The sequence below is a fragment of the Pituophis catenifer genome, unplaced genomic scaffold (assembly GCF_029215685.1).
Source record: "Pituophis catenifer annectens isolate HBS135680 unplaced genomic scaffold, rPitCat1.0.hap2 SCAF_2, whole genome shotgun sequence".
Taxonomy (NCBI): domain Eukaryota; kingdom Metazoa; phylum Chordata; class Lepidosauria; order Squamata; family Colubridae; genus Pituophis; species Pituophis catenifer.
The window spans coordinates 159,480,654-159,497,733 of record NW_027256882.1 but is presented as its reverse complement, the minus strand read 5'-3'; the positions used below and the strand labels follow the sequence as shown (position 1 = coordinate 159,497,733).

General features: G+C 38.8%; 1 protein-coding gene across 1 annotated transcript in view; it reads left to right on the top strand.

Moving 5' to 3' along the window:
• SLC4A8 (solute carrier family 4 member 8) overlaps window positions 1-17,080 on the top strand; it is a 90,102-nt gene that overhangs the window by 10,888 nt on the left and 62,134 nt on the right. Inside the window, exon 2 of the mRNA XM_070934915.1 lies at window positions 13,320-13,401. Coding sequence (XP_070791016.1) covers window positions 13,320-13,401 — 82 coding nt within the window. The remainder of the gene's footprint in view (window positions 1-13,319; window positions 13,402-17,080) is intronic.

The following is a 17,080-nucleotide window of genomic DNA, read 5'->3' as shown; positions in this document are numbered from 1 at the left end:
CAAAAAAATGTTTTGTTTTGGCCACAAAAATCTTGCATGGCTTTGTCTAAACTTTTAAGACTTATCTTTGGTTGCCTCTTGTAACATGCTTTTTATACAGAATAACAGAGCTGGAAGGCAACTTGGAGATCTTCTAGTCCAAGCTCCTGCTCTGGCAGGAAACCCTATATCGTTTTACCCAAAAGCTCTTGAAGCAATGGAAGAAATTTCCCGTAGGTGAGGCTGTCCCCACAATGGATTTTTTCTCCTGGCACCTGGATCTATTCTGTTGCTGCCGCTGCCTATCACCACCTATCACTGCCGCCATTCGCCACGTTGGCAATAGGTGGTAGCAATCCCTGCCGCCTGGAACTGATCATGTTATGTAAAATGTCTAACTTGTTTATATCTTGTCTGTATCTCTACCTTCTTACATCTCTGCAAGGGTTAACAATAATACACGCCCCCTCATTTCCATAACCCTACCTGATTCCTGACTCCTCCCCTTGGGTATAAAAAGGTCTCTCTGAGGTAAATCTGGGCTGTTCCAGTTGTTTATCTAAAAGAGAGAAACAAAACGTTAAAGGTCTAATGAATAAAGAGGCCTAGGATCTATCCAGGTCTAAAATAAAAGCTTGAAAATAAAATACATTTTGATTAGTGAGTTATTGGGCTAGAACCATCGACTTTAACAGATCAGCGGTATTCTGGGAGACCGACCCAACTGCCAATAGGCAGCGGCAATAGGCGGCGACAGCAACAGGCGGTGGCGACCTCCTTCCCCCCTGCTGTTGCCTCCCAGTCTGTGACATAATATTTGCTCCATAAGATGCACAGACATTTCCACCAACCTTTTTTTGGGGGAAAAGTGCATCTTATAGTGCAAAAAATACAGTAATAGTTTATATACTACTTCCCTGATAGACTTAAGGTAGCTCATAACTTAATACATAAAATGCCATACTATTATGGAACATACCTCATGCTTCAATCAACAGTAAATCAACATGAAAACTATTTTGGTACTCCCAAAATATTTGACAACTTATGCAGTGGTGGGATTCAAGTAATTTAACAACCGGTTCTCTGCCCTAATAATTTCTTCCAACAACCAGTTTGCCAAACTGCTCAGAAAGTTAACTGGTTCTCCCGAAGTGGTGCGAACTGGCTGAATCCCACCACTGAATTTATGCCTTAGGTGAACTTATGCCAACCTTAGGTAGTATCCACAGTGTGCTTGATCAGCCCATACAGAACAGATAAATTCTACATATGGCTTTGAATGAAACTGGCACTCAGCCATATTAGACTTCGAGTAATAAATGTGGATGAGAAATAAACTCTTGAATAATCCAGCTATTCCAACTCTTACTTGCCAGAAAATAAACAGCTATACTTTGAACCTGCTGTATACCGAACCTCTGAGTAGCCTTCAGGAGCATCCCTGTGTATGATAGTCATCAGTCCCAAAGGTGCTTTTTCAAGAGGCAACTGAGTTTTCTGGTTTTTCTTTGAAGACGTTTCATTTCTCATCCAAGAAGCTTCTTCAGCTCTGACTGGGCAGTGGGGAATAGAAGGATTTATACTCCTTGAAGATAGCTGCATTCTTTTATCGTTAAAGTCACCTGGAGTTTTATCTGTGTCATCAGGAGCTCCTCCATAACAGATAATGAAGAATTGCACGTAAATGAAACAATGTTGTCAATTCCATACATTGCAGGCATATCAGAAAAGCTCAAGAGGATCTTCAGCCAACATAACATATGTGTACATTTCAAACCCAAGAATACATTAAGGCAGAAACCTATCCACCCCAAAGATAAAACACCCAGACAAAAACTGAGCAATGTGGTATATGCAGTACAATGCAGTGAGCCATGAGCAGATCTGTACATTGGGGGAAAAAAAACAACAACTTCAAAAGCGCATGGCACAACATAGGAGAACAAATGCATCAGGACTAGATTCAGCAGTTAATGCACCTGCATTTAAAAGATGCAGGCCACTCTTTTGAAGACAACACAGTCCACATTTTGGACAGAGAGGACCACTGGTTTGAAAGAGGGGTGAAAGAGGCCATCTATGTAAAAATTGAACAGCCTTCTCTTAACAGAGAGGGAGGGATATGACATCTATCTCCAATCTACAACACAGTCCTTTCAACAGTTCCAAGAAGGCTTCACAATCCACACCCATTTATTACACCACCCAGGTGACCCTGATGACACAGATAAAACTCCAGGTGACCTTAATGACTCGCTAAAAAAAATGCAAATGACCAGCTATTTGCAAGGAGCATAAATCCTTCCATTCCTCACCATCCAGTCAGAACTGAAGAAGCTTCTTAGATCAGAAGTGAAACGTCTTCAAAGAAAAACTAGAAAGTCCAGTTGCCTCTTGAAAAAGTATCTTTGGGACAACCATAACCTGGATAACTGAGAAACTCCATAGAATATCTATCAGTAATCCAAAGAAAAGTTGAAAAAAGCATTGGTCATTTTTTTAATTTAGAGGTTACACTTAATAACTAATAATTATTTTGGCTAAACTATAACTAAATACTATCCTTTCTCCCAAAAGGAATGTATCTATGTAGTTTGGTTGACTTTCCATAAAGTATTTGGAATTTGGAAAAAATGTGAATTACCTGTAATTTATCTGTTCCTTATAATTAACCTAGATAGCTACTATAGTTAAACAAGAACACAAGAAGAGCTTCTAGAGTAGGGAGTTAATGGTGGTAATGTAGAAAATTATTGGGGCCTGTTAAATATTTGTTGGGAGGGTCACTTTCAAAGCCACTGAGGGTAAACAGTATTTCAATTTATTCAGTCATATGAGAAGAATCAGGTGAAATTAGCTATTTGAAGATACTAGACTTGGAAACAGGCAAAGAAAGGGAGAATAAAAAGTCATGACATATCAACAAAGCAGAAAAATATGTCAGTGTTTTCATTTTCAAAATCAAGAAATGGAGAAGAAAAAATGGTGAGGAAAAAACAATGATCCAGTTAGCTGAGAGATAATAATTATTCACTCACTCATTTATTTGTTCACTCATGTCATTCAATTTATTTCATTTCAAACAAATGATTCTGAGTAACATTTTTTTTAAAAAAAACCATACCCCCAAGATAAACAAATAAAAATCCAAGATAAACAAAACAGTACAAATTATTTCAATAAAACTAATGTGTAGGATCTAACAGACACTGCCTCTCCCACCTCCCCTCTGGAAATTAAGTTAATTAGAAAATATGGGGAAAGAAGTCTTTGGGGGTAGGACTTAAGTACAATTCTTAGACTGTAATGGTGGTGATTATGGCTCCTTATTAATGCTAGAACTATTTGTATCATAGAGAAAAGTGCAGCTTTCTTACCATGTGGAAAATATGAGGAATCCTGTTGTATTTTATACCAGTATTCACTTTCAAGAAAATCATGGGCAGTGTTTTTTCTCTCTCTGGGAATGGATGTAGTGGGGTGGGATGGAAGGATAGGTATCTTGACCAATCCATTTGGAACGTTTGTGTTGCTGTGTTCCATGCTGTCATAGTAATGATAGTCATGTGGCCCTAGGAAAGGGAGAAAATCGAGTCAAAGCAGTATCTTTATTATACAACTGTTTCCCCTCCCCCACCTAGCAATCTATATTTCAAATTGTTTAAAAGACATGCTGAAGAAATAATAAGTTCTGAAACTGGCTTCTGTTAGAGTCAACATGCACGTAGCTGGTTGGGTGTGTGGAATGGACTCCAAGGGTTTGCGTCTTGCATGAAGAGAGACCACAGCCTAGAGTCTAGATTTGGAGTCTAAATCAGATTAGAAGAAAGTTAATTCCTCTTTCTTTGTGATTTCACACCGTGCTGAAGACAAACGATGACATCATACAGGAATTTAATTTCACAGGTAAAACAACTCATAAAGAATGGATTAGTCATCTTTGAAGACCTTCTGTGTTAACATTGGCCACTGATTTTGATTAAGAAGCACAATGCTCTGCAGGTTACATAAACTATTGAGTTCTAGGCAGAATCAAATTAGTCCTTTGGGAAAAATATCTTTTCCCAAAGTCCTTATAAGTATTCTTGCTGTTAATTTGGTCAGTGGCAAAATTTATGAATCTGCTTTTTTAATGAGTAGGATTGTTCCCAGTCATAACATTGTTAATATAAACTGCACTGAACCTGACCTATTTACAAATGTTTGGTATACAAGAGATGTGATACAACACAGTACCATTCCTCTTTATCTCAGATTCATTATTAACTCATGTTTGTTTGTCTGTGTATGGCGCATTCTGCCTTCTCTAAGCTTTTTGTGTATATGGAACAAAAGTTCCAAACAAAATGCGAATATTAAAACATCTCTACATGGGTTACAGGTAGTTAATTGAGTTACAACCATAATGGATCCTGCCCATTACTGTTGCAGGTTGCAATAGTTAATACGCAAGGTGATGTGACCACCTGTTTAATGATGCCCCACTATGTGTAACCACATAGGTCATTAAGAAGAGCTTGGGGTGCCTTGGAATGGGAAGCCTAGCACAGGCTGAGGCTTGCCTGCCCCAGGCCTCTGCCGCCTACTGAGGCACCCTGTGTTATGCTTCCTGCCCTCAGGCCTTGGGGCTGCTTTCTCATAAGGTCCCACCCCACTTTCCCTACTGCCATCACCAATACCTCACTTACCTTCTATACATCTCTGGAGCTCCCACATCCACCCACATTCTCCTTCCCATGTACCTGTATGCTATATTATACTATTTCTACTACAGGTATACTAGTACTACTGTTACTGTGCTGTAGTATCATCACTAATGGACAACAGTACTTTAACTCTTATAGCCCCTGATCTGTCTCTAAATCCGCCCTGCCCCTTTAGGATTTCTTCTATTGTTATTTTCTTCTTTATTAATGAGCAGCAGATAAAGCACTGGTATTTTCTCGGCCTTGGCTTTTCTTTTTCTTCAGGACCTTCCTCTCTGTGGAAAAAAAACCACCCCTTTTTATTTGGCTGCTTTTGCTGCTGCTATCGCACTTCAAAAAACGCCAGTTTCCTCTTGTCTACTCCTTTCTCTCCCACCTGCTTCAGGGTTAACCTTTTCATAAACAATTCTGCTGATGCTGGGTGGGAAGGCTCAAACAAGAGGGGAGAAAGTTAGCACAGGTGTCTGCAATTATCTCATCAGCCTGTTCTTCCACAGCCATTTCCCATTAACTCTACTAGATAGACCTTTGGCTAGGAGGATAAAACAAGTTTGTGGAGATACTGCTTTTACTTCCCCTCTGTATGGCAAGCTATAGCCTTCAGCTTCTGCTCTTCAGTTCCAGGGGCTGGAAATTGTGGCCTCTGCTGCTCCCAGTAGTCCCAGATGGTGAGGAAGACTGGAAGTTGTTGCTCAAATGACTTGGAAGTCATAGAGGTGGGCTTGGATCTTACAGGAACCTTAGGGGTCTAGTCATTGTGTTGAGTCCTATTTTTATACCTGTTTATGATACGTAAGCGGATATATGTATGGCATTTCTCCGTGCTTTTTGGGCTGCTTGTAAATCTTGCCAGAGCAACCCACAGAAAAGCTGTTGCTAACACAGAATAAATAGTATTTGGAAATGCTGCAGAAGTAATTAGGAAATGGAAAGTCAACAGTGATTACAGTAATAAACTGGCTGCTAAGTTACACACCCAATAAGTTCAATTCTGCAGCAACATGTTTGATTTGACGTAAGGATTTTCAGGATTTTTTTTTTTAAGTGTTTTTCTTCAAAGCCTCTGTGGGACTAGTAAATCTATGGTCATATAGCATTGAGAAATACAAAAGTATCTCTGATATTTTCAGCACAATCCTGTACCTGTAGCTTCAGGATAATTCATTTTTCAAAGAGTAAGTTTTATTAAGCGCAGTCAGAGTGATTCTTGATTCTATGTCTGAGTTGTAATGATTTTTGCTTGCTCTATAACATAGGAATGGAAGGGTGAACTGTCATGCTTTAGCCTGCATAGGCTATGGAAGCAATTTTCAAATATTTTCCGCAAGTAAAATAAAACATCCAAACACTGAGCACCATTAATAAGAGAGCCTATAGTCATGTATGATTAGTTTGCTAGATTTCTTAAACCAGCAATCCCCAAGGCCCAACCCCTGGGCTGTGGCCTGGTACTGGTCTGTGGCCTATTAGGAACTGGGCTGGGCAAGCAAGCAAAGCTTCATCTGTGCATGTGCGGGATCTAGGTAGAGTGGGAAACGATCCCTCTCCCTTGACTTCCATGAAACGTGCAGCTGGTGCCAAAAAAAGGTTGGGGACCACTATCTTAGCATACTTTATGGACAAGAGCTTTTTAAAATATAAATTATCCTTCATAGTATGAAATTTATATGGGCATGGAATAGTGGTTATGGTGCTGGACTGACTCTCGTTCAAGCCCTCCCTTAGCCATGGAAACTGACTGGGCGTGTTTGGTCCAGTTAATCTACCTTGCAGCGGTGGTGTTACGTTCAAAATTTGGGAGGAAGACATGCTCTGTATTGTTTGAGCTCCTGAGCAAAAGGCAGCATAGAAATATTAAGTTTTTCAGGAGAAAATCTGTGCCCTACAGCTCCTGCTGAATAATACTGTAGCTCCAGCAATCTCAGTCATTATGGCCAATAGTGATGGATGTTGGGAACAGCTGTTTTTGAATTCCCCATACTGCTTCCAAACTTGCTTCCAGACTGGATGTTTCTATGACAGAATGTAGAGCACACTGAGAAAACAATAGGAGAGAAATACTATATTCTGTGTCTGTACTGTTCAGAAAAAAACTAATTATTTCCTACTTCAGGAGGATTTATAAATAGACTTTGGAGTCCTGCTTGGGGAAAAATGTTTCCTTAGAAGTACCACAATGCAGCAAGTTTCCATTCTCTCTCTCTGTAGTGAACTTTGCCTGTATTTCTGCAATAAAATAAAATACTTGTGTAGTCATTGTCCTGGGTGCAACTGCCTGTGCTGTACCAGAGAAGCCCACTCTATCTTGATCATAAGAGATATGATCAGTTTAATACCTGCTGTGGCTTACAGATGTATACAGTCTGTAATTTTAGTAAGCTCACTGAAACTTTCTGTTCAAGTTCTTGGAACATGGAGAAGGAATTCTCCTTAATTTTGCTAATGTTTGAATGTTGTGGTGTCATACTTGCAAAATTAGCTGCTCAAAGTTGCCTTCAGCCGCAGGATGGATGGCAAATAAATTTGAACACCATCAAATATCAATATCTGCCTGTCCCTGGGAAGGACTTGATAGGTTGACAAAGATGCTACATCCAGTCTGAACATCTAGCTGACTATGTAACGAACAATAATAATAACGAACTCCTAGTAGACACTAAGAATTCTGTGACTTAATTCCTGGTCAGAAGCTGTTCTGTTCTGGAATACTAAAGGTGGCTTTGGCATCCCGGAAAATTGCATTAAATGATTTATCACTACGGTGGTTTCTGGTACTGATAATTCCTTCAAGCTGCTACTTCCATGAATTGTGCAGTGTTGAATAGCAGATGTGATCCCAATGACATATTATTTCTATTTCTTTTCAACATGTGTTAAAAAAAAATATTTGACAGGTTTCTTACAGTTTGTGGATTTCCAGAATAAGGTTTTTTGATCTTTGTTGTTCTTAGATTTGGTTATAATAAGCAATATAAACCTATGTACACTTTACATTGACATTTAAATAGATAACTATTTAAGTGTCACTCATGATTTTGAGGGATTTTCAATCCAAGAGACTTTGCTACAAATGAATAAGGAAGTAACCTCGTTAAAACAAGCACATTTATTCTTGGAGAAAAAAAATTCCCTAGATTTACCATTTCACTTTTTGCATTCTGTCTGTTTTGTTTCTGAATTATATATTTGTTAGATTTATAATCTGCCTTTCCTTTGACAACTTAAAATGACATATTTGGGATCTCTCTTCATTTTATTGCAATTTCATGGTTGACAGTGGACTCAAACCTCTGGATCTCTCTAATCGTAATTTAGTTTTCTCTCCAATGATGCATCTGGGTTTTTTTCTCCTCCTTAACCTTTTTGTATAATGTATACAATTGGTTCTCATTTATTCATTAATTTTGTATTAGCAAATTGCTTACTTACAAAAATTTATTTGTAACCTTTAAATCGATACTTATGATCCTTTCAATCATTCACTGACATGCACAGAGCAGCCCAAAAATGGATTAACCTGACAGATAGATTCCCAACTCAGGTTCAACAGTGCTCTCAGAGAAGAGGGAGTTGATCTGTTCTCCAAAGCACCTGAGGACAGGACAAGGAGTAATGGGTTGAACAATATTAAAGAGAGGTCTAAGCTATTAACATTTAACAATCAGTGGAATAGCTTGCCTCCAGAAATTGTGGGTGTTTCATCACTGGAGGTTTTCCAGAGGAGAATTTGGAATGGTTTAGGCAGGGTGGGCTTCAAAAATTTTAGCAAGGGGTTCTCTGACTGGTTGCTGGGTGGGTGTGGCTATAGTGGGCGTGGCCTAGTCAGCCTCCTGCACCATGGTGGAGGGAGACGTTTTTGCCCACCTCAGGCTCCGGAGGCTTTTCTTGAGCCTCCGGGAGGATGAAAACAACCTCCCCAGGCTCCAGAGGCCCTCTGGAGGCTGGAAACAGGCCCCTTTCCAGCCTTCCTGAACTTCCGGTAGGCCCGTTTTTCGCTGTCCCCGAGCCTCTTCATGCACCCTGCACTTACCTGCAGCCAAAATGGGCAAATGGGGACTCCTGGGAGGGGCGGGGTGGGGTGGGCAGGGCCAGCCAGGAGTGGGATTTGGGGGTTCTCCGAACTGCACAGAATCTTAGCTAGAGGTTCTTCTGAACCCCTATGAACCCCCAGCAGCCCACCCCTGGGTTTAGGGTCTCCTGCTTGAGCAAAGAATTGGATTAAAAGACCTCCAAGGTTCCTTCCAACTCTGTTATTCTACATTCTAAATTTTGTAAGGCAATGCTCTGCCTTCTTATTTCAGCTTTCATTCTGTAAACAACTATCCTCTATTTCCCTTAGGAGCAATGGTTCAGTATTTGCTAATTCAGTGTTTGCATCAACTTAATAGAACATAAGTATCACAAATAATGAGAATCAATTCTGTGTGTGTGTGCAATATTTGTATCCTCATATTTAAAAGTGAATCCAGCTATTGTTAGTATGCCTTTGAAAAGATAAAGAAGGGATAGCTCCATAATATTTTTTTTATTGGTCTCACAGGGAACCTTTAGTGTAGAAACATCGTAAGTATTTCACAGATACTTGGTGTCTTGGTGACTGCCTGGACAAGTCCCTGCAGTTTTCTAGGCAACATATTCAGAAGTGTTTGTCATTTCTGTATGTGTTTTCCAGGAATGACATGCTACCGGTTTGCACCAATTCGGGCAAACCGGTAGCGGCGGCAGCGAATGGTTCGGCAAATCAGTAGTGGCGGCAGTGCGAAGTTCTGCCCACCCGTCCGGACGTTGTTACTTCCTGGTTTTAACCAGGAAGTAACTTGTTTTTGACCCTCTGTGCATGCACAGAAGGCTTTGCGCATGAGCAGAGGGTCCAAAATCACATGTGAGGCATGCGCTCACATTTCCAAACCAGTAGGGAAGGTAAGTAGATTTCACCCCTGGTGTTTTCTAGGGGAGAGATAAGAATAACTGGCCCAAAGTCACCCAGCTGGCTTTGTGCCTAAAGTGGAACTAGAACTCACAATCTCCTGTGGTTTGTAGTTTAGTGCCTTAATCACTACACCAAACTGGCTCTTGCAAATCCACACTAGATTGTAGAGTGGATTGCTATCATTTTGTTTGGCAATTTTGTTACTCTACTTCCCATTTTTATAAGTTGCACTATCAGGTAAGAAAAATATTACTAAAAAGAATTAAAAAGGGATCCATTTGTATAACATACGCATATGACAATTTATCTGTTTACATATAAAATGGAAAACAATTTCTGTGTTTCAAAAAATAATACTGAGCAAAAGGACAGTGTTACCCATTGAAACGTGACAATAGACTTCAGGAATTTTCCCCTTCAGATTATTCTTGGAGCCAAACTATCTTCCATGGAGAGGATGCCTTCAGAGAGCTTTCCTCTGACAGCTCCAGGAACAAAATTCTTCTTTATAAATTAATAGTAATAATTAAAATAAATTAATTATTGCTACTTATCTGTGGGGAAAAGACCACCTGAAACAGAGCTTCAAACATTGGCATGAGAAAACAAGCAGGTCTGTTATAATATGAAGGCAAGGCAGGAGTTGATTTGATTAATTGGATGGTGAGAAAAATGGAAAATATTAGAGTTGTGAACTATAGGTGTAATTGAAATAACAGAAGTGCAACCTCATAGCTATGCTGGTCTCTGAGAAGGAAGATTGTCAAAATAAATTAATGGATGCTGTAACTCATTTACTTTTAAAGGTTTCCTTCCATTCTATTATTCTTTTTGAGTTAAACCTTTCTGTTGCTTTTTGTTGAGTGGGGAGGAGGCATTGCAACAAAAACAAATCTGGAATAAGACAGGATTTCAGATTCAGAGAGGATATTTGAAGTCGTGGTTAAAACAAATCATGGTGCTTTTGGCCTAAACGTAAAACAGCGCTTGCTGCTTAAAAGATGGTTTGCAGGAGCATTTAAACCCAATCAGATTAAACAAATCCTAAATCCTATGCATCTCCAGTGTTAATGGAGGAACTACAAGCAATTGTACAGGAACTTAAAAAAAAAAACCCTATATATTTAAACTTGGCTGATGACCATTCAATTGCTGATATGAAACTGAAATTTAAGAAACTAACTGGGGTTCTATTTATGGAATAATCTGGTTAGAGATAGAATTCCATTTTGTTGTTTTTATATTGGAATTTGGCTTCATTTTGTTATGGCTCATTGATGAGAAAATGTTTTGGTTTTCCTTGGGGAATATCTGCTTTCAGCAGAGCTATACGAGATTGACATGCATAATTTATGTTTCTAGGTTGAGGAGAGAAATAAAAAGAGGCTGCATGACTGCTTTTATTGAGTGGTCTTTTTTTCCCTTTGAAGGACTATTAAAATTTTAATAAATACAGTGAGGCATAAGTGGCAATGGGTTACTATTTTAAACCAAGAGGCTCATTTGTGTGTGTTGTTTCCCATTTATTTGCCAGGAAAAAAAGATTCCTCATTGCTAAGCTAAAGTCTCATGGATTTTTTTAAAAAGTCTGACAATGAGAATTCCTGCATGTTTTTCGGAATCTCAGCCTTCACGGTATTTCAATCAGTTGTGCCTTGTAGCAGGAACAACATTCAAACAAATGACTGGAGCTTCCTACAGATTCTGAGGATCTGACAGAAAACAGTGCAAAATGTCACTTTAGACTTTTCCCTCTAAGAGGCTACCATCTAAGTGCATTCCTCAGCAAGGTTATTTAAGGTTAACTATGGGTCTTCCATATTTTCTTGGCTGCTTTTACAGATAAGCAGAAAAGACTACCTAAGTGATGTTCTGGGGTATTTTTTCGCTTTTACTAAATAGGGACCTAAAAGTTTCTGTAAATATATATGTTTGGAAAATATAGATGCAAACTGGCAAGATTTGAGCCAGTTTGGTCTAGCGGTTAAGGCACCAGACTAGAAACCAGGAGACTGTGAGTTCTAGTCCCAGTTTATGCATGAAAGCCAGCTGAGCCTAATGTAGGTAAATGCGGATCCAGCTGGATGATCACTGAAGGGCCCTCTTTATTCATAGTATTGTAAGAAAGGAAATGTGCTTGTTTGAGGGAAGCCAATTGTCTCCAGTTGAAAGGCAGAGAATTCCTTTGAAGTAGAAACATTCACAAGAGGGGCCTCTCAGTTGCCAGAGATAGAGATATTTGTTTGAAGGTTAAAACAGATCAAAGGATGACCACATGTAATATCAACAAGAGATAATTTGAATCTATGCTTCAGTAATTGGCAAAAAGAATGATGACTGTTGGCAAAGAAAAATGTAAAACTTAGTAATTGGGAAGTATCAATTAAATATGACAAATGTATATGATCCTATAAACTGCTGAGTTAACAGAATCCTTTGTCTTAGAAGGGTATAAAAACCATTGTAACTGATTTCTGTCTTCTGTTCAACGCTTCATGTACAGAGCTTTGAACCTATTGCACAATATACAATGTCTCTGGCTAACCCTGAAAAGTCGTGTTGGTCTTATTAATCCACAACAAGCCAGCCACTCACTTTCAGCCTAAATCATCTCATGGGGTTGTTGTTTTGAGGAAAATAGAAGGAGAGAAAGTGTATTATGTTCGCTGCCTTGAGTTATTTATAAAAATAATAAAGGTGAAGATAAACAAACATATTTCTAGCTTTGTTATGGGTACTCTTTTATTTTTTAAAATAGTTTTAACCAGGCGTATGGGATTGCTTAAAGATATTGGCTAACAGTTTCTCTCTGTTGATCAAGCTGACAGTTGGTTTTCTTTCTGGCTGGTAAAACTTGTTTTCTTCTGTCATCTTCAATCCCTACAAAATATACTGTAGACTTTCTCCCACAATCCAGCCAGCTCTTTGTCTTCAGCACCATCTTCCAGTTCATACTATGCTTTGTTTCAAATATTTTCTGCAATCCCAGAAACAAAATAAAGTTTCAGCAGTTTAACATTGCACAGTAGAATTACCAGTTGTCGATGCATTTTTCTAAAACAAACAGGTAATCAACTGCCAGGACTGCCTATATCCAGTGGTGGGATTGAGCCAGTTCGCACCACTTCGGGAGAACCGCTTGTTAACTTTCTGAGCAGTTTGGTGAATTGGTTTTTGGAAGAAATCATTAGGGCAGAGAACCGGTTGTTAAATTATTTGAATCCCACCACTGTCTATATCCATCTTAGATGCCAGCCTTTACATGTTTTCATTCAATTCACTTTCCTCAGTTCCGAGAGTTCTCTGGTAATTTAAGACTGCCCCTCCAATGCCATGTCAGAGCTCTTCTTTCTCCTACAGGAACATTTTCCTATGACAAAGTAAACTAACACCTAATCTCAGTTTCTGTTGTCAGTTACTATGCTAGAACAAAGCATTTGTCTGCTTTTCCAACTATATATATGAGCAGCTAGCAAAAAGTTATAGAATATAGAACAAAGAAAGATAGGGTTTGGAAGAGACCTCTCTCTCTCTCTCTCTCTCTCTCTCTCTCTCTCTCTCTCTCTCTCTCTCTCTCTCTTTCTCTTTCTCTCTCTCCCCCTCCTTCCCTCCCTCCTTCCCTCCCTCTCCCTTTCTCCCTCTGGGGTGGGGGGAATCCATAGTGATACATTTATGTGATATACCATATATCTTTCCAACAGAGGCCTGAGGATGAGGCGATTGTTGATTTGGGAGGCACCAGCAATGTTGTTAACATTCATTATGAACCAGAGGAGCTGGAAGGTAAGACAATCATTTTCTAGTGTTTTTATCTCTTCCTCTTATTTTTCTATTACATCATGAGTCATTTAAATATTTGAGAATGTAACTAAATGTGTTTTCTATTTGGAGCTACCTTTGTATAATGAAAAGTATTTTACGAATCACGCAACCAAAAGCATTCTACAGTTGTTTAAAACAAAGAAAACCCATCAAAATTATTACCAAAAAATATCAAAATCTATTTTTGGAATGTTGAGTTGTTTCATTTTTAAAATGGTAATTCTTTATTTATGTCATGCAGAACAGTTATAAGGGCCTTGAGGCAAGAAGAAATTCATGGTAGATTTTTTTTCATACCGAAGGAGCATTATCCGCTAAATATTATATCTGCATATTATAAAAGTATATAACAGCTGCTGAGGTCATTCATTGGAGAACAGGATCAGTTCTCATCAGTATGTTGATGATTCAGCTGTATAGGTGGACCTCTAGTCAATGGAGTGATGCTGTTAAGATCATGTCCCGATGGCTGGAGGCTGCTGTGGTCCCAGTGCGGAGTAACAAACTGAGAGTCAATCCTAGCAGGATTGACTGGCTTTGTGTAATGGACAGCTCAGATCAGGGGCTTTTTGTCTCTAGTTCAGAATGGTGTTCCAGATGCAAGAGATACTCAGTTTGGGAGACTTCTAGGATCCTCTTAAAGAGCAGGTTGCATCTGTAGCAACCCAGGCCTTTGTACAGATTCCTAATTGCGCCTATATGTGGATAGGGAGGGCCCTTCCCATGGTCACGCTTGCCTTGGTTACCTCAGGTATAGAATATTGTTCTTTGCTTTATATGGGTTGCCCTTGAGGGCTACTCAGAAGCTTCAACTGGTAATATCAGCAATTTCTAGTATGATTCTATACTGGGGTTAATATGCAGTTTATTCAAAATTATGTTCGAGGAAAGCTGCATTTTAAGTATATAGCAGTTACTATACTACTAATAGCATACAGCAGCAGAAGTATGTTTTCTACTGATTTAGGAAAAATGCACAGAAAGCATGCAGTGGAAGAGTCACTGAAACAAATCAGACTTAAACTGAGTCATACTATTCTATCAAATAGATAACTGAATCTATACAATAGAAGAGAATCTTCTGACTCTATACATTTTTATAAAGGTCAATGAAGTGGACTGAATGCTGCTAAAAGCATACAAAGAAAAGGGGGGAGATAGAGATACATCCATTTTAAAGATGTTCTCTAACTCACATGTTTGTTGTCTTTAGTCTGTAGCTGTTACTTTTGAATTCTGCAGGTGAGAGTCTTGCATATCAGTAGTGATTTGAACAGAAGGCTGGTTACATTCCCTCCTAGGGGTTGATTCTGATTGGGGAAAAACACCTCTATTTAATAAAACATTCTTGTTACGAGATTCAGAGTGGTAGAATGGTGGGCTTATGCCTCAGTACCTTGCTTAAGAACATGCTTGTCAGTGTTTTAATTTAAATTTGTAACTTATACTTAAGATACCGATTTTCTTTATGGATTTAGAAATGACTTATGTATGTTGCCCGCTTCAAGTCTTTATCACATCCTCAAAAGCAAGCAGGTTGTCAATTCCAATAAATAATTCTTTTTATGCCAAAAGAAGCATCACTCTTGAGAGTCAGTACAAAGGGGAAATAAGTAATTATTTCTGTAGCTTATACTTTATTCTCTTTATACTTGTTCCAGATCCTGCCTGGCACAATGTGTTTAAATTAGTAATAAAGAGCGCAGCCACAAAATGTCACAAAATCTTTCCTCTCTTGTGAATTCAGATATCTGTTTTCATTGCTGTTTTCATTGAATAATAATAATAATAAAGGAAAGAGAGCGCATATCCATGAACTGAGTGAACTTTTCTTATCCCTAAAAATGTACAACATGAATTCTGTGAGATAAGGTTTTACAAAGTCAAAAGAGTATTGCTTCCAAGTAGATTTGCATACACTTTGCTTTTTTATGTTTGCTAGAAAGTTAAACTCCGGATAGGTGAGGTATAGAATTGTATCTGAACAAACTACCACCTTGATAGAACAAAAGACAGCAAAAATGAGCAATCTATATATTGTCTTGAAGCCACCTTGTTCCAGAATACATAAAAGGAAACTCCACTATAGGTGGTCCTCGACGTATGACCACAATTGAACCAGGGGTGGGTTCTACTTAACTTTATTACCGGTTCGCAACGGGATCGCAACGGGATCCCCTTGCTTCTGCGCATGCACAGAAGCTTCTGTGCACTCACAGATCACTGATGACGACATCCAGGGCAGTGGGCGGGGCCTCCCGCCGGTTTTACTACTGGTACTTGCGAACCCGTCCAAACCAGGGGCAACCCACCACTGAATTGAACCCAAAATTTCTGTTGCTAAGCTAGACAGTTATTAAGTGAGTTCTGCCCCATTTTACAACCTTTCTTGCTACAGTTGTTACTGATTTGATTTATATCGCTGCCCACCGCAACCAAGGGTGGTAATAAAGGATAAATTAAAACCAAATTACAATCAAAATTCAAAGAAGAAAATTAAATATATATAGCAGTTGAGAAAAATAACAATAGTTGAAAATTATAATTCATAGATGCTAACATAACCAGGAAATGAAGCCCTTCACTTTTTTTTTTTTGCTAGCTACCTCAGACTGCAAAAGCAAGGGAATTGTCAAATACCCAAGAGGTTATTATGTGTTAAACAGTTAAAACAACTGTGTTTAACTTGATGACTTATAATACAGGTGAAAATAGATCTCTAAAAAATGGTTGTTCAAAAAATTGTGGTCTCCTTTCCTGCTTATGAATGCTGATCCTAAGCTACGCAGATAACTGAATGTTTTTTTAATCAGTATGCACCAAGCATAGCTTTCATTGTCTTTTCTTCCAATCCAATTCTCCTGAGTGTATAGGCCTTTTTACGAGAAATTTTCTTTCCCCTTGTGCAGTGGACAGGCAATTACAAAAGAGACTCCTATTCTCTCATTTCCTATATTAGTATGATTCCCCCTGAGCCTGCAACATGTTTTCACCGTTAACATCAGGGAATTCTCTCCAAGAGCAAATGTGAAACTCTTGGTAGCATAATCATCCTGGCTAAACTCATGCCTGAGCCTTGGCTCTTAAGAGACAGAGAGGGAATGCTTACAATTTTTCTGTCAATGGAGAATATCAAGTGGTATGAACAAAATATACAGAAAGGCAAGTCCGAAAGACTATGTTCTCAAATGAGCAGTTCATCTCATAGTCTTCTAAAAATGGACTTGTGCTACATGGGAACTATAATTCATTGTAATTATTAAAGTACTGTCCACATGGTAATGCTGGATTTCCCTCTTTTAGTGCTAGTTTTGATTGTAAGCCTTTATTTATTTATTTATTTATTTATTTATTTATTTATTTATTTATTTTGTCAGCATATATAAGATAACTGGTAAAAGTATAAACATAATTTGAATACATGAAAAGTGTAAGTAAAAAGGAATATTACAACAGGGATGGTAGCAGTGGTGGGTTTCAAATTCTTTTACTACCAGTTTTGTGGGTGTGGCTTGGTGGATATAGCTTGGTGGGCGTGGCAGGGGAAGGATACTGTAAAATCTCCATTCCCACCCCACTCCAGGGGAAGGATACTGCAAAATCCCCATTTCTTCCCGACAGCTGGGACTTGGGAGGCAGA